Source organism: Cibotium barometz, chromosome 25, assembly GCF_041138505.1.
Source record: "Cibotium barometz isolate CiBa-2024 chromosome 25, ASM4113850v1, whole genome shotgun sequence".
NCBI lineage: Eukaryota > Viridiplantae > Streptophyta > Polypodiopsida > Cyatheales > Cibotiaceae > Cibotium > Cibotium barometz.
The window spans coordinates 24,292,299-24,314,091 of NC_141070.1; the positions used below are offsets into that span (position 1 = coordinate 24,292,299).

Sequence of the window (21,793 nt, forward strand, 5' to 3'; positions counted from 1 at the left end):
ACAATGATAGTATGCATTATCTTGAGTTGGAGGCTTTTGCATGGTTAATTTGTCCACCATTGAATTGATTTGGGGATGCATGAATATGGTACAATTGAGGCTATAATTTCTTGGCCTTCTTATGAGTTTTTTCTTAGCATGAAGCAAGCATCACACCTTATGTGGTCATTGAGTCATTGAAGCTTTGAATTGCCATTTGGATGATAGTTTTGCTTATTAATGATGGCTATGAAGTGAAGGCAAAGGACTAAAGTGCTGTACATGAAAATAGTGAGTTGTTCATATTAGTGCCAAATCTTAGCCTAAAGAAAGCACATCCATGTGCATGTGCCTACATGATCCAATTATTGCATTGATCTTGGGAGTCCTTAATTGAAGCTAATCCTTGCAAGTCATATGCCTTGTGATTCACATGGTGTTGGATGCTATTTGGATGTTGTTTTGTTGTGATTTGGTGTATCGGAGCTACTTTGGATGATTGAGGGAAAGCATGAGTACATGCTCATTGTAAAATGAAAATTGCATGAGTCATGCTAAACACATTGTAAGTACTCCTACCTTCTCTTTTGGAAGTTACATCCACATACACCTCACTTTTCCTCTCACTTTAATTCCTAGCATCTAGTACGCTTGTGAGGTACCTCGGGCATTGGAGGAGAGGCCCGAGGGGTAGCATGGCATGAACTCTCCTTGTCATGAGTGATTTTGGAAAAGCAGCAAGGAGGGGGATTAGGTACATTGGATGTGAAGACCTGGCCCCAACTTGTGCCTAGATTCAAACTAGGTATGTAAGATTCCTCCCCCAACCCCTTTTTGATGTCTAGTATCTTCCCCCGTAAATCAATCCCTCTTCAGAAATATAAAGACCTTGTTTCTAACTGTTTTAGCCTAGAGAGAGAAAATTATTCTAGAGAGAGAATATTCAGATTATGAATATTTTTGGATAGAAAAATAACTCATCTTATTAAAATAAGTTCCCCTGAAACAGAAATTCAAAAAGAATTTTTCAATGTGCAATTGGAATTAATTGGAAATGGGTATAAAGGACCTTAGTCTAAGGGTCTAGATTTTCAGAAATTTTTGGATTATGGTCCAATTAAGGTTCCTATGGGCCAATAGCATCAATCCATGTGTAGGGAGGAGATAAATCCAATTTGTAAAAGAAGATACCCAAAAATGAGTAAATGCTCACATAAGATGAAGAGTTGAAAATATACAAGGTTTATTAGTAAAAAACTATGAGCAATATTAAAAATATGAGATATTTTAGGTATCCAAAAATGAGTAAATGCTCACATAAGATGAAGAGTTGAAAATGTACAAGGTTTATTAGTAAAAAACGATGAGCAATATTAAAAATATGAGATATTTTGGGTATAATGATTCCATTTTGACACATATGTAAGGAAGGGGAGTTCTTTAAAGGAGGTACATATTTCACATAAGATGAAGAGTTGAAAATGTACAAGGTTTATTAGTAAAAAACTATGAGCAATATTAAAAATATGAGATATTTTGGGTATAATAATGATCCACTTAGGGATCATTCTAATCATTCCCTTAAAGATAACCTATCTTTTAAAATAATTGAGATTTATTAGTTATAGTAGCGGAGCTATGGCAAAATTTTATAAAAATTTACACATAAAATAATTTCATTTCAAAGCATGAAAAGAGGATTTCCTACTATATTCTAGGAATTATCATCCTAGATTAATTGAAAGAATTTCATAGTAATCATGGGAAAATTAAAATTTTATATTATGCATAAAAGATAAATATATTATTATAAAAGTGTTACTTTTAACATAATTGAATTTTATGCATAGAGCTATGCATAAGAGATGAATATTTTATTATAAAAGAGTTACTTTTAGCATAATTGAATTTCATGCATAAGAGATGAATATTTTATTATAAAAGTGTTACTTTTAGCATAATTGAATTTCATGCATAGAGGTATGCATAAGAGATGAATATTTTATTATAAAAGTGTTACTTTTAGCATAATTAAAATTCATGCATAGAGGTATGCATAAGAGATGAATATTTTATTATAAAAGTGTTACTTTTAGCATAATTGAATTTCGTTCATAGAGGTATGCATAAAAAGATATGGGAAGTGATAAGATATGATAAGATGCATATGAGATGAGTTAGGATGGGATAAGATGAGTTAAGAAGTGATAGGATGTGTAAGGGATGAGGTAAGAAATGTATGTGATGGGATAAGATGTATATGGGTTGTGATAGGGTGAGAATGGATGTGATGAAAAAGAATAGATGAGAAGGCGTATGGGGTTATATGAATGGGAATGAGGAAATGGATGTATGTATGTATGGATGTATGCATGTAGATGTGAATGTATGCATGTGGATGTGTATGTATGGATGTATGTATGTGGATGTGGATGTATAAATAAGGATGTGAAAATGGATGTATGCATGGATGTGTATGAAGAATAATGAAGGTGAATGTGTATGGAAATAATGTGTCATTGATATGAATGAATGGATGAGAATGAGTACATATGAAGGGAATGTGGAATAAGTAATGTGGATTGAGGAGGGATAATGTGGAAAGACGAAATTCGATATAGAAACTGTATTTTGTGACTGTTTGTAAATGCTGTTTGTAAATGACTATTTTATGACAAGAATGCTGGGAAAGCATTTTGACCATCTTGTGATTAAGGTCGTGGAGACCTAACTCATAAAGTTGCAACTGCTGACGGAGAGTCAATGGAGGACGTCTCGCGTAGCAAGGTCGGCCGAGGTGTTGACCAGCCTCGGTGCGATTAAAATGGTGAGCTTCCGGTACGGTGGATGAGGGGCCAAGGAAGCGGCCTATGAGTGAAGCGCTAGGTCACCTGCGCGAAGGATCCTAGAGGGTGCTGACCATATAGTGCTCGGGCTCTGCGTCGCCCAGGATACCCACGCGTGCGTCGAGGAATATATTGGAACAAGGAGTAAGAGTTGTTTTCTAAAACCGGGCATGGCTCTGGTTGACTGACCTTGCTGGTCCTCAACGGATGAGTCCATGGCTCTTTATATGTTGGTTGATCTTGCTGATCTTCAATGAGAGTCCATCTTGATAAGTGATTATATTGCCGAGTATTATGGGCTAGGAACTATTGAAACGGCCCCTGAGTGGACAGGTGGTGAGCGTTCTAGTTGCCAATGATGCCATAGATACTCTGATGAAGGAATGATGGGAAATTGAATCAACCGGATAATTTGGAAGATGGTGATCAGTGATACTATGGTTTTATTAAAGGATGGTGATCAGTGATACTATGGTTTTAAAACTAGTTGAATCTGTGAAAAGGCAATTTCATATTGTGTGTGTAAGTGGTGTGACTAGTTTTATTTTGCATGAACTTCTGACTAGGGGACCTTGGAACTCTTTTCCTTGGTACCCGGGACAAAACCTAACCAAATTCTTAATTGGATCCCATCACTACAGTGGTTGGGCGGTTGGCTAACCCATGGGACTGGATGGGGTTAGGCTGGACTGATGGATCCGTAAATCGAGACTCAAATTCTGTTACTACGATAGATAAAGTAAATCCCGGATAGTAATTGTTCTATGGATAGGAATCAACGGCTGTGCCTCTTGATGGGAAAAAAAGCGTTGATCCCAATGATCCAAGTGCAAGTTTCTTCCTTGATCTGACCAAGTATCTTTATAGATACAATCGGATCTGTTTGATCAGTAAGGGTTTGACTACGTTAGAGTAAAAGTTTTCCTGGTGGAATCACCCATGCTTTCCGGTAAAGGAAGTTTTTCCGGGTTTGGTTTTGGAACAACCGACGGATTAGTCTTTTATCCGGATATCCGTGGGTGAGGCCCCGAATGTGGGACCCCTGTCCCGCGTGAGAAGTGCTACTTCCGCTGCCAGTATCCTGAATCCGTTGCTCGGTGGGAATAGGGATCTTACAGTTGGTATCAGAGCAAATTGAAATAAAGATCAACTGAGAAGCCAAAGATATCAAAAATTTATCAAGAAGCACAAAAAGGTTATAATTGTGTGATATAATTCATACAATTTGATATTCAAACTGAAATTCGTAATTTGGTAATTGGGTCTTCAGATGGAAGTACCGCAATTATATAGAATCCCTGACTTGCTTGAGGCCTAGACATGATAGTATTTACCTTATAATTCCAAGGGCCGTGACTACCGTATATACCGAGAGTATAACTGCAGCTCTTTACTGACAGTATATACGAGTAAATCTAAGACTTGAAATTATAAGCGTTAATGCTATCCAGATGATGATTTTGAATGTGGTTGATATGATTTTTAATTTTGTTTGAGAATTGATGAATTGATTTGGATTCTGATTGAAAATTCTGATTGAAAAATGATGATTTCTGAAATTTAGTTGAAATATAATGAAACCACAATGAGAAGGAATGGGACGAGTCCCTGTGATGATATTCATAACTAGAATGATGATAATGAATTCAGCAAATCACTATGAGATTAGTGGGTTGTGCTGTCAAATTGTTACTATTAACACTTGATCGATAGATCAAGTTAAGGGATGACAAATTGAGAACTTGCTTGACTGAAATTTCCGTGAAGGAATGTTCACAAGGAAATTTTTCGGTCTAATGGACCATTATCATGTTAAAGATATGAATGATAAGATCTGAATGAATTGTTATTTAATTATGAGTTCTATATAAGGGATATTTATCCCAGTATTCTGTTGGGTTGACCAGAATATAAGGAACCCCAGAATAAAATTGGATCTTAAGAAAAAGAGCTGTCCTCTACCTTGCGAGATGAGGACATCTCGCACTTTTTTAAGTGGGGTAGAATGTAAGATTCCTCCCCAGCCTTCGAGGTATACAGGAGTAAGAATCTCCCTTTCTGATCTTATAATTATTCCCTCTCTAAAATAAAAGAAAGTTTCTGTTTAAAAAAGGAAGACTCTTTCCCTAGAATACTTCTCAGGAGTTCCACCTGTTTTAAGGATTTAGAACAATGAGTTCAAAAGTGAGAATCGGTGTTTTGGATACCAAGGTTTTGGTTTTCATTCGAGTACGGCCCAAAAGAAGTTCTTTATCTCTTGGGGAGTATCCCCCAGATATTGTGAGCCTTATATCTAAATTCAATGAAAGTAGGTGACTTAGCCTACGAACTTCTTTTATCCCCTCATCTCAAGGTTCTTAATGTATTTCATAGAAATATGTGCCAAACCCAAATCATGGAAAGACGGTAAAACTTCAGTGGCAAGTTACCGTTGGATACTAAGTTACGCTAGCTCCTTCCTTTATATAAGTCGTAACTTTTACTTATCGCGCTCACAGTAATCTTACTTCCATTGATCTCCCTTCTTCTTAATCTCCTTCATGGCTTGGCAACAGGAATTAGTTTTATCCATGATGATTTCTCACCTTCAAGACGCAAGAGAGTCTGTGAAGAAAGACTTTATAGAACAGTATGAGCGCTCACTTTTTTCTCACCTAGGAACTTCTGTAGCTCAGACCAAATGGCGGACCTATCAAAACATAACTAGGGTAACACCTTGGGGTCAGCAGCAATTTCGTAACAATGTCCGCTTGGCCATGGTTATTTAAGCTTTGGGTTTGGGTCCCCGATACTACTGCGTCATGAGATCAAGACATCTTGGGTTTTCTGAGCGGGTCTTCTTACTGGCGTGTTTTCTTTCTCATGAGAAGATATGTCTTTACCCTGTTTTTGGCTTGCCTCTCAGAGGTCCTTTTGTTAGATCGCCTTATACCACTGAGATAGGTGCGGCAATAACTAACAGAATTATTCCCATAGATGAGTTACCGTATACATGCGCAGCTTGTGAGTGCTACTTTTGTGATCATATGATGGACGGGCTTATGGAAGTGTAAAGAGTTCTTCTATCTTTACTGTATAAGTTCCGAGAATGAATAAAGTTTAAATCTTGTTCTTATTTTGAATCTTGCTCTCTTTAAGACTTTTCTTGGTGGTTAATCTTGATTAAAATTTTTCTCTAAGTCTCATATTCGTGCATCTTGCGAAATTATCCCAGTTTGCGAGATGAGGACATCTCACATTTTTTAAGTGGGGTAGAATGTAAGATTCCTCCCCCAACCCCTTTTTGATGTCTAGTATCTTCCCCTGTAATCAATCCCTCTTCAGAAATATAAAGACCTTGTTTCTAACTGTTTTAGCCTAGAGAGAGAAAATTATTCTAGAGAGAGAATATTCAGATTATGAATATTTTTGGATAGAAAAATAACTCATCTTATTAAAATAAGTTCCCCTGAAACAGAAATTCAAAAAGAATTTTCCAATGTGCAATTGGAATTAATTGGAAATGGGTATAAAGGACCTTAGTCTAAGGGTCTAGATTTTCAGAAATTTTTGGATTATGGTCCAATTAAGGTTCCTATGGGCCAATAGCATCAATCCATGTGTAGGGAGGAGATAAATCCAATTTGTAAAAGAAGATACCCAAAAATGAGTAAATGCTCACATAAGATGAAGAGTTGAAAATGTACAAGGTTTATTAGTAAAAAACTATGAGCAATATTAAAAATATGAGATATTTTGGGTATCCAAAAATGAGTAAATGCTCACATAAGATGAAGAGTTGAAAATGTACAAGGTTTATTAGTAAAAAACGATGAGCAATATTAAAAATATGAGATATTTTGGGTATAATGATTCCATTTTGACACATATGTAAGGAAGGGGAGTTCTTTAAAGGAGGTGCATATTTCACATAAGATGAAGAGTTGAAAATGTACAAGGTTTATTAGTAAAAAACTATGAGCAATATTAAAAATATGAGATATTTTGGGTATAATGATTCCATTTTGACACATATGTAAGGAAGGGGAGTTCTTTAAAGGAGGTGCATATTTCACATGCTTGAATGAGTTTTAAACTCATAAAAATTGAGATATTTCATCTCTCCTCTCTCCTCATTCAAGTCTAGTTCCAAAAAGTTAGCTTAACTAACCTAAAAATGGTCAAAAAGTGACCAAACTGACTTAGAAAATTCTAGAATCAGTTTGTTTGGTTAGGAGCTCAATTTTTTCTATAAATAGAAGCCTTCCCTTGTTGAAAAAGATATAGTGTCTTATGCATTGTTACTCTACTCCACCTAAGCCAAGAACTGTGAATTCTTTAATAATTCACTAGTTTTTGACACTTGTTTTTTTCTTCAATTCCCATTGGTGGCTCTATCAACATACTAAACCAATTGATTGGTTGGGGGCCTCTACCGTGAACAAAGAATCAAGCAAATTGTAAGGTAAGTATGGTGAAATTTTGATCTTTCTATAATTTCTCAGTGTTTCTCTCTTCTCAACCCCTCTCAAGCTTGAGAAGCTTAATTGGTATGGTTTTTGAATGCTATTGAAGTTAATTGATTAATGATAGTAAAGAATTACATAAATTTTTATTTATGTTTAATTCTAATAGTTTTTTCTCTCTCTCACTTAAGAAATAGTCATACTCATGATCCATTCTTAATCCAAATGAAGCTTTTCATAAAGCTTTCCCTTAATCCAAGATTAATCTATGCTTAAGAACAAATTAATGATTTTTTTAACCTATACTTTTAGTTTATGTATTCCATGATTATTTTTTATTCAATCCATTAAGGGTTGATGATCCAATTAGGGATCATTCTAATCATTCCCTTAAAGATAACCTATCTTTTAAAATAATTGAGATTTATTAGTTATAGTAGCGGAGCTATGGCAAAATTTTATAAAAATTTACACGTAAAATAATTTCATTTCAAAGCATGAAAAGAGGATTTCCTACCATATTCTAGGAATTATCATCCTAGATTAATTGAAAGAATTTCATAGTAATCATGGAAAAATTAAATTTTTATATTATGCATAAAAGATAAATATATTATTATAAAAGTGTTACTTTTAACATAATTGAATTTTATGCATAGAGGTATGCATAAAAGATGAATATTTTATTATAAAAGAGTTACTTTTAGCATAATTGAATTTCATGCATAGAGGTATGCATAAGAGATGAATATTTTATTATAAAAGTGTTACTTTTAGCATAATTGAATTTCATGCATAGAGGTATGCATAAGAGATGAATATTTTATTATAAAAGTGTTACTTTTAGCATAATTGAAATTCATGCATAGAGGTATGCATAAGAGATGAATATTTTATTATAAAAGTGTTACTTTTAGCATAATTGAAATTCATGCATAGAGGTATGCATAAGAGATGAATATTTTATTATAAAAGTGTTACTTTTAGCATAATTGAATTTCATGCATAGAGGTATGCATAAAAAGATATGGGAAGTGATAAGATATGATAAGATGCATATGAGATGAGTTAGGATGGGATAAGATGAGTTAAGAAGTGATAGGATGTGTATGGGATGAGGTAAGAAATGTATGTGATGGGATAGGATGTATATGGGTTGTGATAGGGTGAGAATGGATGTGATGAAAAAGAATAGATGAGAAGGCGTATGGGGTTATATGAATGGGAATGAGAAAATGGATGTATGTATGCATGTAGATGTGAATGTATGCATGTGGATGTGTATGTATGGATGTATGTATGTGGATGTGGATGTATAAATAAGGATGTGAAAATGGATGTATGCATGGATGTGTATGAAGAATAATGAAGGTGAATGTGTATGGGAAATAATGTGTCATTGATATGAATGAATGGATGAGAATGAATACATATGAAGGGAATGTGGAATAAGTAATGTGGATTGAGGAGGGATAATGTGGAAAGATGGAATTCGATATAGAAACTGTATTTTGTGACTGTTTATAAATGCTGTTTGTAAATGACTATTTTATGTCAAGAATGCTGGGAAAGCATTTTGACCATCTTGTGATTAAGGTCGTGGAGACCTAACTCATAAAGTTGCAACTGCTGACGGAGAGTCAATGGAGGACGTCTCGCATAGCAAGGTCGGCCGAGGTGTTGACCAGCCTCGGTGCGATTAAAATGGTGAGCTTCCGGTACGGTGGATGAGGGGCCAAGGAAGCGGCCTATGAGTGAAGCGCTAGGTCACCTGCGCGAAGGATCCTAGAGGGTGCTGACCATATAGTGCTCGGGCTCTCGGTCGCCCAGGATACCCACGCGTGCGTCGAGGAAGATATTGGAACAAGGAGTAAGAGTTGTTTTCTAAAACCGGGCATGGATCTGGTTGACTGACCTTGCTGGTCCTCAACGGATGAGTCCATGGCTCTTTATATGTTGGTTGATCTTGCTGATCTTCAATGAGAGTCCATCTTGATAAGTGATTATATTGCCGAGTATTATGGGCTAGGAACTATTGAAACGGCCCCTGAGTGGACAAGTGGTGAGCGTTCTAGTTGCCAATGATGCCATAGATACTCTGATGAAGGAATGATGGGAAATTGAATCAATCGGATAATTTGGAAGATGGTGATTAGTGATACTATGGTTTTATTAAAGGATGGTTGATCAATGATACTATGGTTTTAAAACTAGTTGAATCTGTGAAAAGGCAATTTCATATTGGGTGTGTAAGTGGTGTGACTAGTTTTATTTTGCATGAACTTCCGGCTAGGGGACCTTGGAACTCTTTTCCTTGGTACCCGGGACAAAACCTAACCAAATTCTTAATTGGATCCCATCACTACAGTGGTTGGGCGGTTGGCTAACCCATGGGACTGGATGGGGTTAGGCTGGACTGATGGATCCGTAAATCGAGACTCAAATTCTGTTACTACGATAGATAAAGTAAATCCCGGATAGTAATTGTTCTATGGATAGGAATCAACGGCTGTGCCTCTTGATGGGGAAAAAAGCGTTGATCCCAATGATCCAAGTGCAAGTTTCTTCCTTGATCTGACCAAGTATCTTTATAGATGCAGTCGGATCTGTTTGATCAATAAGGGTTTGACTACGTTAGAGTAAAAGTTTTCCTGGTGGAATCACCCATGCTTTCCGGTAAAGGAAGTTTTTCTGGGTTTGGTTTTGGAACAACCGACGGATTAGTCTCTTATCCGGATATCCGTGGGTGAGGCCCCGAATGTGGGACCCCTGTCCCACGCGAGAAGTGCTACTTCCACTGCCAGTATCCTGAATCCGTTGCTCGGTGGGAATAGGGATCTTACAAGGCACAAGGGTGGAAAGGCTTGGTTGGGAGATCGACAAAGCATAAAGCACTCCTTCGCTCGATGCACAACGCGACTACATTGTAAGCATGCTGAGGCTATGGAAGCCAAATGTTACTTGATTGAGCATGCCATGGACACTTGATAGTGATCAAAGCATAAGAGTTGCATGGGCAATTGTATGCTTTTGATGGTGATTACTTGTGGGACATTATGTCATGGTTGGAAATTGGAAAAATGCTAGTGGATTATGATTGATATTTGGTCTGTATTGCAGGGAGATTATGGTCACATTTTTGTGATTTTCTTACACTCTACAGTGAGTACAAAAGTGTAATTCATTCCTAAACCACTCAAGATCTCTCAATGGCCTTTGTAAGCCTTAAAAGGGCATCTTAAGGCAAATCTAACAAGCTACCAAGTGATTGATTTGGATACCATTTTAGGGTGCAAAGGGGATAGTTTGGTAAGTCTCAAAAACCCTAATTCAGTAAAAAACAGTGCGAACTAAATTCAAGGTGTTTACATAGCTTAAGAGTACTACCTAAGAGCTTCCAAATGAACCAACAATTTTCCAATTTCTTTATCATTATGATGGTCAACATCACATAGTTGACTTTCAGCTCTAAAAGTCAAAACAGAGAGGTATATGGGGTGCTCAATATAAGCTTTGATGCTTATGTGACAGGGTCTTTAGATGGATTAGATGATGAAACAAATTGGGACCAACGTTTATTGGAAGAAGAAGTGGGAGACCCTTTCACTGATACTAAATGAGCTGTAAAGCTGAATGTTGAGATACTTTTTGAGAAAGCTATACAGATTTGGAGTATGATAGTATTGGGGAGTAGAAGCTTGGGTGTGTACTCAAGATGACAGGGCATTAAGTGAAAGTGGAAGATGGATATGATCAGGATGACCTAAATGATACTCTTCCATTCTTTGGTACCTCTCTGGATGATGTTGATGCTGAGCCTTTAAATGTGGCTTGTATGGGTATTCAGCTAAACGGCTATGATTATGTGGTTGAAGAAGGTTGTGGACTACATAATGCAGCCTGTGTGAAGAAGTTTCAAAACTTGGATGCTGATGTTGCTATAGATGCTACTACTGAGACCTTGGACATGGGCTATGTGGAGATTCAGTCAGATGGATGTGGTGTTGTGACTAAGGGGAATTGCTGCTTTCATTACACAGGCTATTCAAAGAAAATTCAGAGTTTGAATGGTATGTGAAATGGATAGAATGTTGGTGTTTATACAAATGCTATTGTATATTAGGGAAAAGAGTTCTATAAGAAAGCTTGTGACTCCATGTTGGGACATGATCAATTTATTTATGTGAATATTTTTAGTGGTGGTCTGAATGGATAGATCTTTGATGATGGCACAAATTCTTTACAGAGGTTGGTAATGGATGAATGTGCTATATGATGAAGATATGATTCTAGGAGGTCTATGGGTTTTGGGATGTGTAAGGTATGAAGGCTTGGTGGATGTACATAGTTTTACAAGGAATTATGAGTTATGTGAAGATTTGAGAGCTGATAAGAGTGAAGGGATTGGAAGGGCCTAGACAGTAAGTATGCTTGGATTGAGCTACCATTTGATAGAGGCAAGACTAAGGAGTTTTCTAAAGACTGTTTGTAGGTATTTGATCCAGGTGGGTGGATTGATTTAGTTGGATGGCTTTTAAGGATGGTGTTATACCCTTTTATCCCCAAGTGGGATGGTCAGTTGTTCAGAGTACATGAGAGTGTTGTGAAACACTTGAAAATGTTTCACCCACGGGGTGGGAAATATGTGAGAAGAATCCCTAGTCCAATCCTAGCATGATGTATAGGTGGATGAAGTGTATATATGATAGTGTATGGTGGATCCTAGGTGGCAAAAATGGTGTGGCAACCGAGTGAATATGCGTAGGTGTAAAAGAAAAAGGAAAGAGTATGGGCAATCAAAGGAATCGGGCGGTGCAACTTTCTGGAAGAATTAAGGTGGTGACGGGTTGAAGAAGTACACAAATTTAGTTTTTTGTGAGGGTGGCTAAAGAGACCACCAAAGAGGAGAGTGTGAGAGTGACTACATGGAGAGGCTACCTGCTGGTCTCTTTGTTTTGTTGAAGGTTGCAGGCTAGAGGTTCTATGGATTTTGAAAGTTACAGAGAGAAGATCATGATAGTGTGAGAAGATTTGGCTAGGCCAGAGAGCAGAGGGTGTGCTGAAGATTAGAGGATCATCTAGGATGTGGTTGCCCTAGGATCTTTGTGTAGCATCTCTATTAGAGACTGGCTCAGTCCAGTTCCTCCTCAACTCTAGCTATTGTCTGTCAAATGCTGGTTTATATGTGTGTAAGAGAGACCAGAGGATCAAATAGGATGTGGTTGCCCTAGGATCTCTGTGCAGCATCTCTATTAGAGACTTGGCTTAGGGCAATTCCTACTTAACTGTAGCTACTGTCTGTCAAATGCTAGTTTATATGTGTGTAAGAGAGACATGTTTGTGGCAATGAATTCAATGAGGTTTGAACTCATGGGTGAAGATGAATCTTTGAAGAGCTATTTTCTAGGGTCTGTCTGTGGGGAATCCTTAAGGTTTTTGGTGTTTTTTTCTGATATGTTTGAACCCATGTCTCAAGGATGTTGAGACACTGATGTGTTTTGGTCTTTTTCAAAGAAGTCACAGAGAGTGCAATGTATCTTCTTTGAATGGACACAAAGTGTTTTTATTTAATGTTTTAGTTGTGGTATGTGTGTTGCTTTGATTGAGTTCATGGAGATGGAACACCTATAAGTGATAGTATGATGTCTAGGGAGCTGGTGCTAAGTAGATGAGAAGACACATAGTCAAAAAAGGTTAACTTAGCATCAAGTATAATTAGATGAAGGTGTAGAGGGATTGGATTAGTTTATCTGAGTTGGAGGAAAGTGGTTTTGAGTCAAGTTTGACAGTCAGAGGACTATCACAGTAGCACTCAGTCAGACGAGTTTATGGGCTGAATTGTGGTTCAAAGTCAACTATGAGTCAATTGCTACAAAATCAATTGAGAGTCTATAGTGTTGGATCCTTATGAGTTTTGAGTGTTTTGAGGGGCTGAGTGTGAAAGGACACATAAGAGAGATGATTAAGCTGAGTCAGTTTTAGTCAGATTCAGTTAGACAGGTGTCAGAGGAGATCAATAGAAGATCAACAGAGGGTCATAAAAGTGTTCAGTGAGGTTCTCGGTTGTGGGTTTGAGAAAATCTGATGATGGAGGATAATAACAGAGCCCGGAGAACTTATATTGGACTGGAGTCAGCATCTGCCTTCTAAATTAGTTTACAGTTAGCTATGTGTCAGCACAGTTGGGGAGGATTCAAGTGAGTAGACTATAGAGAAGTTCAGCTGGGCTATATAGGTTGATGGATCAGAGGCGTTGGAGGTCAAATCTGACTTGGGAGGTCAGCTCAAAGAGTCAACTCGATCACATTGGGTAGTGTTGAGGTGTTCGATTATGTTAGCCAGCTGAAGAGTTAAGGAGATAGGTGCAGAGTTCATTGGTGCCCTTGGAGCTGGGATTTTAGTGTCCCGTAATTTTGATCCCTTTGCATTTTCTTCTTGTGTGTCTGCTGGTGGTTTTATAGAGGCCATCCCCAGCATCCTCACAATATGTTGGAAAGAGCTTCATTTCCTTCTAAACTTAGATGTCTTGATTTTTCATGTATGGGTTATTACGATTCGAGAGAATAAAAGGGTCATATTAAGGCTTAAATATGGTAATGGCTATTCACACAATGTGGTAAATCAAAGTATTGAACTTTGGGATAGCATTGATAATGTAAATAATTGAAGTAAAAATTGTGGTCAAGATGATTCATATATGCTCTTAGTGAAGGATGCAAATATGTATGGTTGAGTGATATATATGAATATTCATGAAGATGAGCCTAGCTTCTCGAGGAACTCGTATCTTTTAATCAAGGTCTCATATGGAGATGTAGTAAAAATAAAAAATTCAACTATGATGAGATCTACACAATGATCATCATACATGCTATCCAAGTTCACTATATACATATTACTTTTAGTAAGCATAAAGTCCTTCCATACCATCTTATATGAAACATAACTTTTAAATGGAGATTTGGATGAGGAAGACATGAAAAAGTAAGATTTATTATTTTGGGGGAGCTATCCATTCATCAGTTTTTATTTCTATCATCATATAATGTCCTTATTATGTAGACTTAGGCAGCTATGCATGGAAGTTTTGAATGAGCTCTTTAGGCCTGTCACATGGAAATATGCTTCTTTCTTTAAAAGAAAAATAAAATAATCAAGGTTTTTTTGCCATAATTAGTTAGTGTAGCCATATTGAGAGTTTGATGTTTTAATTATTTACTCTCTAAATATCACCACAAAAGTAGCAAGCACTAGTGGTCTCTTTCTAAAGATTTGTGTTAGTTCTTGTAACTCTAACTATAGCTCATATAGCTGGTGACCATATCATCCTTAGTAGAGAGTGTAGCTTTAATAGCCCATGGTATACTAATTCTTCACTTGGTGGAGTACACACATGTTTCAATACGTCTCACATAAATTATTTGCTCTATCAAGTGTACAACCTCTTTCTATATTTGAATGTTACCACAGATTTAGCATAAGCAATTGTGGTTACTTTCCACAAGCTTGAACAACCCTAGATTACATGCGCTATGTTATGAGTAATGAGTAAACTCTTTTTAACATAGCCAGGTGAAGATTGACATGAGATTCCAGTCCTAGATTGCAAAAATGAAGAGGACTTTGAGGTATGGGGAATATAAAACCTTGGTTACTTTTAAGGATCTTTAGAGTAAGTGCTTTTTGTGCATCATTGTTTTTTAATGAAATTGTATATTATTAGACTCATATTCTCTCTTTAAGTCTCTCATTTTTTTGACATAGACTTCTTAGGCCTTCTCCTTACTACCGAAGACCTTGGAAGGATAATTGAAATATATAAATTAAACTTTGTATTGAAATATAATATATAAACTCGCAAATCTACAGTATTATGTTTACAGAAACAAAAGTATTCTTACAACAAGGAAGAATCCATTCCTTAGGTCTTGTAATTTTTGGAGAAGAAGTCTACCAAATTTCTATTTACACATGTGGTTATATTGTATATACTTATATAAATATATATATTTATATAAATATATATATTGATATAAATATATATATTTATATACGTACACATATGTATTAATTATGTGTTTACAAGAAAGAGTGTTTGCACTTTTTTACACATAATGGAAAATGCAGATTATAAACCTCTTCAAAAAAACCCTCTCAAATTTGTTGAAACAAAAAAACCCTCTCAAATTTGTGAAATACAAGAATCTTACACACACACCATTGAACTCAATTTAGTGACTATTTATTTTTGGTTGAGTTGCAATTAAACTATCTCAAAAGTATAAGACCAATTCAAACTAGTAAGCGAAAAAATGTGGCATAGGCCACTTGGGTTTTTTAAACCTAGGCAATCATTTGCTTGATCCTGAGGAAGAATAATACGAGCTTAAATTTTATTACAAGTCCATCAACCCTATGGCACTATTCTTTTTGCATACCACATAGAGTTGTTGAGAGATCATGTACAAACTTTCCACTTGTTTAAAGTGATAAGAGTAGATGGAGGATACTTGATATAAGACTTCTTCTTTAGAAAGTTTGAAAAGTTATTGGAAAAGATAAATTGTATAATCATTGAGAAAATCTTAATTGTAGATAATAAAGTTATTAGGAATATTAAATTGTATAATTATTGAGAAAATCTTAATTCAAGATACATTCATCATGTGTCAATGTGTGAGGAAATAAAAGGGTATAGTTATTTTGATGAAAAGAATGTCTTGAATACAATAACATGGCCTTTTGTAATAATTTTTTTGAGGAGAGAAGTTCTAAAATTAGAACATCATGGACCTTCAAGAAAAGAAGTAACATCATGGACTATTTTGGTCCCACAAGTCTTATAAACAAAATATATATACAATTCTTTTGAAGGAAAATTCTACTCAAAGAGAAGTTTATAGGGAATAGTTATGTGCACAATTACATGCAGCAAGCCTTTGTTTACATGTTAATGTATGTAAAATGCACATGATCAGAGCACCAACTTTGGCAACACGACAAGATCTGATCAAGGGCATTTTCCTAACTCATCGTGTGTGGCGTTCAGTCTTGCATTCCTGTGTAAGTAGCTTAACAACCAAGCTTTGTTTCGAAAATCTTCCATCAGTTAAAAGGTGTTCCAAAAGGAAGCACTTTTTCTCTCAATGCACCTGTGAGTCGTCCCCTTTTTATACTATAAGGTGTCCTAGCAACAATTACAAATGGCTAGCCTCTCTTTCCTAAAGTTTTCTACGCTCTTCTATTTTCTTAAGGTTTAAATTAAGGATCGTACAAGAATCCATGTCACTTCCCCACCATCCCCCTACCTTATAGCTTTTTCTAAGGTTAAAGGTTTGTTTATGGCAATTAAAGGGAAAAAAAAAGATCCACTAACGATTTTGGCAGAGTTGATTAGTGCCCTTGGAGATGGGATTTTAGTGTCCTATAATTCTAATTGCTTTACATTTTCTTCGTGTGCACGTCTACTGGTGGTTTTATAGTATCCTATAATTCTAATCGCTTTACATTTTCTTCTTGTGCACGTCTGCTGGTGGTTTTATAGAGGTCATCCCCAACATCCTCATAATGTGTTAGAAAGAGCTTCCTTTCCTTCTACTTAGATGCCTTGCTTTTTCATGTATGGGTTATTACGATTCGAGAGCATATTAAAAGCGTCATATTAAGGCTCAAATATGGTAATGGCTATTCAACACAATGTGGTAAATCAAAGTATTAAACTTTGGGCCAGCATTGATAATGTACATAATTGAAGTAAAAACTATGCTCAAGATGATTCATATATGCTTTTAGTGAAGGATGCAAATATGTATGGTTGAGTGATGTATATGAATATCCAGGAAGATGAGCCTGGCTTCTCATGGAACTTGTATCTTTTGATTAAGGCCTCCTATGGACATGTAGTAAAAATAAAAGATATAACTATGATGAGATCTACACAATGATCATCATACATGATATTCAAGTTCACTATATACATATTGTTGGCCATAATTAATTAGTGTAGCCGCTATTGAGAGTTTGATGTTTTAATTATTTACTCCCTAAATTATCACCACAAAAGTAGCAAGCACTTGTGGTCTCTTTCTAAGAGTAGTTTGGCTGTTTTCAAGATTTTTTTGGGTGCTTGTATCTCTAACTATAGCTCATATAGCTGGTGGCCATATCATCTCCTTAGTAGAGAGTGTAGCTTCAATAGCCCCCACGGTATACTAATTCTTCTCTTGGTGGCATAAACACATGTTTCAATACATCTCACATAAATTATTTGCTCTATCAAGTATAGAACCTCTTTGTATATTTGAATGTTACCACATATTTAGCATAAGCATTTGTGGTTACTTTCCACAAGCTTGAACAACCCTTGATTACATGAATGAGTAAGCTCTTTTCAACATAGCAAGGTGAAGATTTCAATGAAATCCCAGTCCTAGATTGCATGAATGAAGATGAGTCTAAGGCATGGGGAATATAAAACCTTGGTTACTTTTAAGGATCTTTAGAGTAAGTGCTTTTTGTGCATCGGTATTTTTTAATAAAATTTGTATATTATTAGACTTATAGTCTTTCTTTAAGTCTCTCATTTTTTTGACATAGACTTCTTAGGCCTTCTCCTTACCAAAGACTTTTGAAGGATAATTCAAATACATAAATTAAACTTTGTATTGAAATATACCATATAAACTTGCAAATCTTTAGTATTATGTTTACAGAAACAAAAGTATTCTTACAAGGAAGAATACATTCCTTAGGTCTTGTAATTTCTGGAGAAGAAGTCTACCAACTCTCTATTTACACGTGTGGTTATATTATATATATTTATATATGTACGCATATGTATTAATTATGTGTTTACAAGAAAGAGTGTTTGCACTTTTTTACACATAATGGAAAACGTATACTATAAACCTCTACATCAATTTGTTGGAACAAAAAAACCCTCTCAAAATTATGAAATACAAGATTACACATACCATTGAACTCAATTTACTAACTGTGTATTTTTAGTTGAGTTGCAATCAAACTATCTCAAAAGTATTAGACCAATTCAAACTAGTAAAAGCGAAAAAATGTGGCATAGGCCACTTGGGTTTTTTAAACCTAGGCAATCATTTGATTGATCATGAGGAAGAATAATAGGCACTTTAATTTTATTACAAGTCCATCATTAACCCTATGGCACTATTCCTTTTGCATACCACATAGAGTTGTTGAGAGATCATGTACAAACTTTTCACTTGTTTAAAGTGATAAGAGTATAATGTACTAGATGGAGGATAATTAATATAAGACTTCTTCTTTAGAAAGTTTGAAAAGTTATTGGAAAAGATGAATTGTATAATCATTGAGAAAATCTTAATTGTACATATAAAAGTTATTGGGAATAATAAATTGTATAATTATTGAGAAGATCTTAATTGTAGATACATTAATCACAATGTGTGAAGACACAAAAAAGTATAGTTATTTTGATGAAAAGAATGTATTGAATACAACAACATGGCCTTTTGTAATTATTTTTTTGACGAGAAAAGTTCTAAAATTAGAACATGATGGACCTTTAAGAAAAGAAGTAACATCATGGACTGTTTTGGTCCCACCACCCAGTCTCATAAACAATATGTATATATGTAATACTTTTGAAGGAAGAAGTTACAAATAGAGCGCTATGGTTATGAGTGTAAAAGTGAGCGACTAGATGAGCTGAAAGGAGAGGTGTGAGCATATAAGAAAAGTTAGGAACTAGTGGGCAGGTATTATATTTTACAGAGTTTGATGAAACTAGTACTAGGACTACTAATGAGGGATGGTAAATGACTATGTTTAGATGTGCATTTACAATGATAATATCATTCTATAATAAGAAGCATAGGATTTAGCATGTCTTACTATTGCGCAGAAAGAACCATAGGATTGATAGGTCTACTAAATGACCTGTACATAGGATTTACTATTATACATAAAGAACCAAAGGATTGATAGGTCTACTAAATGACATGGAGAGAAAAAGAAGAGAGTATGAGATTAACCAAAAACTATACCGAGGATCATGAAGCGTGGGGGGCGGGGGGTTCCAAGTGGACGTCGTCTTCTCGGAACCAGGGCTCCTGCACTTCGTGGGTCTGGGAGTGGTGGTTGACGGGAGTGCCACAGCTGTGTAGAGCTTGGCCTTCAGGGAGCCACACGCCCGTGCATGGGTGTGGGGCCCACCAGTAGCTGCAGGCCTTGTGGTGATCACCGGGAGGACTCAGAAAATTCACTCTCTGGTTCGAATCATCCTCTTCTTCTGCTGCGCCTGCGCCTGCTTTGCCGCCTGCTTTGCCGCCTGCAGCGAGATCTGTGTAGAAACATGTCGCCAATCTGCTCCAAGAAATTCTGCTCAAAGAGAAGTTTATAGGGAATAATAATTATGTGCACAATTACATGCAGCAAGCCTCTGTTTACATGTTAACGTAAGTAATATGCACAGGATCAGAGCACCGGCTTTGGCAAGACGACAAGCTCTGATCAAGGGCGTTCGCCGAACTCACCGTGTGTGGGGTTTGGTCTTGCATTCCTGTGTAAGCAGCTTAGCAACCAAGCTTTGTTTCGGAAATCTTGCCATCAGTTCAAAGGTGTTCCAAAAGGAAGTACTTTCTCACACTCTCTCTCTCTCTCTCTCTCTCTCAAGTCCTCCCCTTCAAAGGTGTTCCAAAAGGAAGCACTTTCTCACACTCTCTCTCTCTCTCAAGTCCTCCCCTTCTTATACTAAGGTGCCCTAGCAACAACAATTCCAAATGGTCCTAAAGTGTTCTACGCTCTTCTATTTTCTTAAGGTCTAAAATAAGGATCGTACAAGAATCCACGTCACTTGCCCACCATCCCCCTACCTTATAGCTTTTTCTAAGGTTAAAGGTTTGTTGATGGCGATTAAAGGGAACAAAAAGATCCACGAGCGATTCGGCCATTGAAAAGAGAGATCAAAGGTATCCGTGAGCCATGCATATCCTTGGAACTTGAGAGGACATAAGGGGACATCCTTTGATGAGGGGACCAGCCAGAAATGACCATTTTAGTGACAATCATCACACCTTGACAAACTCACTCCTTAGTTCAAAGGCCATGGCCAATGACAGTTGAAACACTGACATTTAGTATATGATTTATCTTCATTTGAATATGTGACAGTCATAGAAAGCTCTCAGGCTTTAGCTTAAAAAGGTCATGCACATTGACTACCATTGCCCATCAAAGATCAAGCGAATTAAAAAAGAATGGCATTATATTGTACTTTTACATGTTGGAATAAAAGAAAATCGGTCATTGATTTTCATAGCCCTAAATATAGGAGAAATTTTTATACATTATTAAAACACCAACATTTAGTGTACGTTCACATAATGAAAATGGATAGGTTCAATGACTAATCCCTATTTTAAATGGGCAAAAAAGATTTCTATCTAGCATTATATTGGCCTTTCATGGATGGCACCCATTTTGGAAAAATAATTTTCTTATAAGTATAAAATCCACCTCCTTGTGGAGTGATTGGAGACTTGGATGCCAAAGTCTGCATCTCCAAGTCCCTCCCTCTACAAGTAATAATATTGTGATGGGAAAGTTATATACAACATTGACCTTGAAGATAAATAACAATATTGCATATCCTAGCTCACAACTCCCTACCTCTATCATCCAAGATTCTACATTGTAATGTACCTTAAAGTTATCAACTTGTGCATGCACTCATTATCTCAACATTGAAAATCAAAAGTCTAGCCTAAAACCTGATGTGAACTTGGGTAATATATAATTCACTCGAAGACATTTCATAAAAAAACACTATCAAAAGTCTAAGTCACTTCATAATATGAACATGCATGTACAACTTTAGGATATTTTATGAGCTCTTTTGAGACTTGTAAATGATATGGGCTTGGTGCTCCATTGACCAAGTTAACATAGTTCCAAGAAATGAATATATTTATGTGAACAAGCGGAAATATGTACAAGTATATGTAAGGAAGAGGACAAGAAATCGAGGTTTGTCTCATAAAAGCTAGTGAGAAGCTTTACAAAAATAGAAATGAACTCAAAAGATGTACTTTTCTATAAACACTTTTATATCTCTCCAAAGTGTAATTAAAAATGATAATTTAATAATTCTCCTATCACATCCCGTATAATACATTTTTGAGACATTTTTCGGAACGCTAATGTATAGAACCTCCTTTTAATGAAAGGTTCTTAGAACCTTTAAATTAAAGGTTCTTAGAACCTTTTAATTAAAGGTTATTAGAATGTATATGATATATTCATCCTTCCCTATTCTAGACACCCCTCATGTATACATAATTTAAAGGAGGCCTATAAATAGACCCCCTATATACCATGTATAGAGTGTATACACTATATATTGCATGATTTAATGAATCATATTAGCTCCCATTGATATAATACATTTTGCTAGAGTGATTGCATGGGTAGAACATCTTTGGTCTTCAAAATTTAAAAGACAAGCATGGGTAGTTCCCTGTACCTAAA

General features: G+C 36.1%; 1 protein-coding gene across 2 annotated transcripts; it reads right to left on the reverse strand.

Annotated features, from left to right (window-relative positions):
* Positions 1-18,882: 18,882 nt before the first annotated feature.
* Positions 18,883-20,038, reverse strand: LOC147624377 (uncharacterized). 2 transcript variants are annotated; one of them, XM_086819943.1, is made up of 2 exons: positions 19,801-20,038; positions 18,883-19,630 (listed from the first exon to the last, which is right to left on the reverse strand). In XM_086819943.1, exons 1-2 carry the CDS (start codon positions 19,872-19,874, stop codon positions 19,318-19,320), a joined length of 387 nt encoding a protein of 128 aa, XP_086676069.1. In that variant the 5' UTR covers positions 19,875-20,038; the 3' UTR covers positions 18,883-19,317. The 2 variants fall into 2 exon arrangements, with proteins under 2 accessions (XP_086676069.1, XP_086676068.1); XM_086819942.1 differs by having other exon boundaries at positions 18,883-19,645; positions 19,801-20,029.
* Between the last annotated feature and the right edge of the window lie 1,755 nt (positions 20,039-21,793).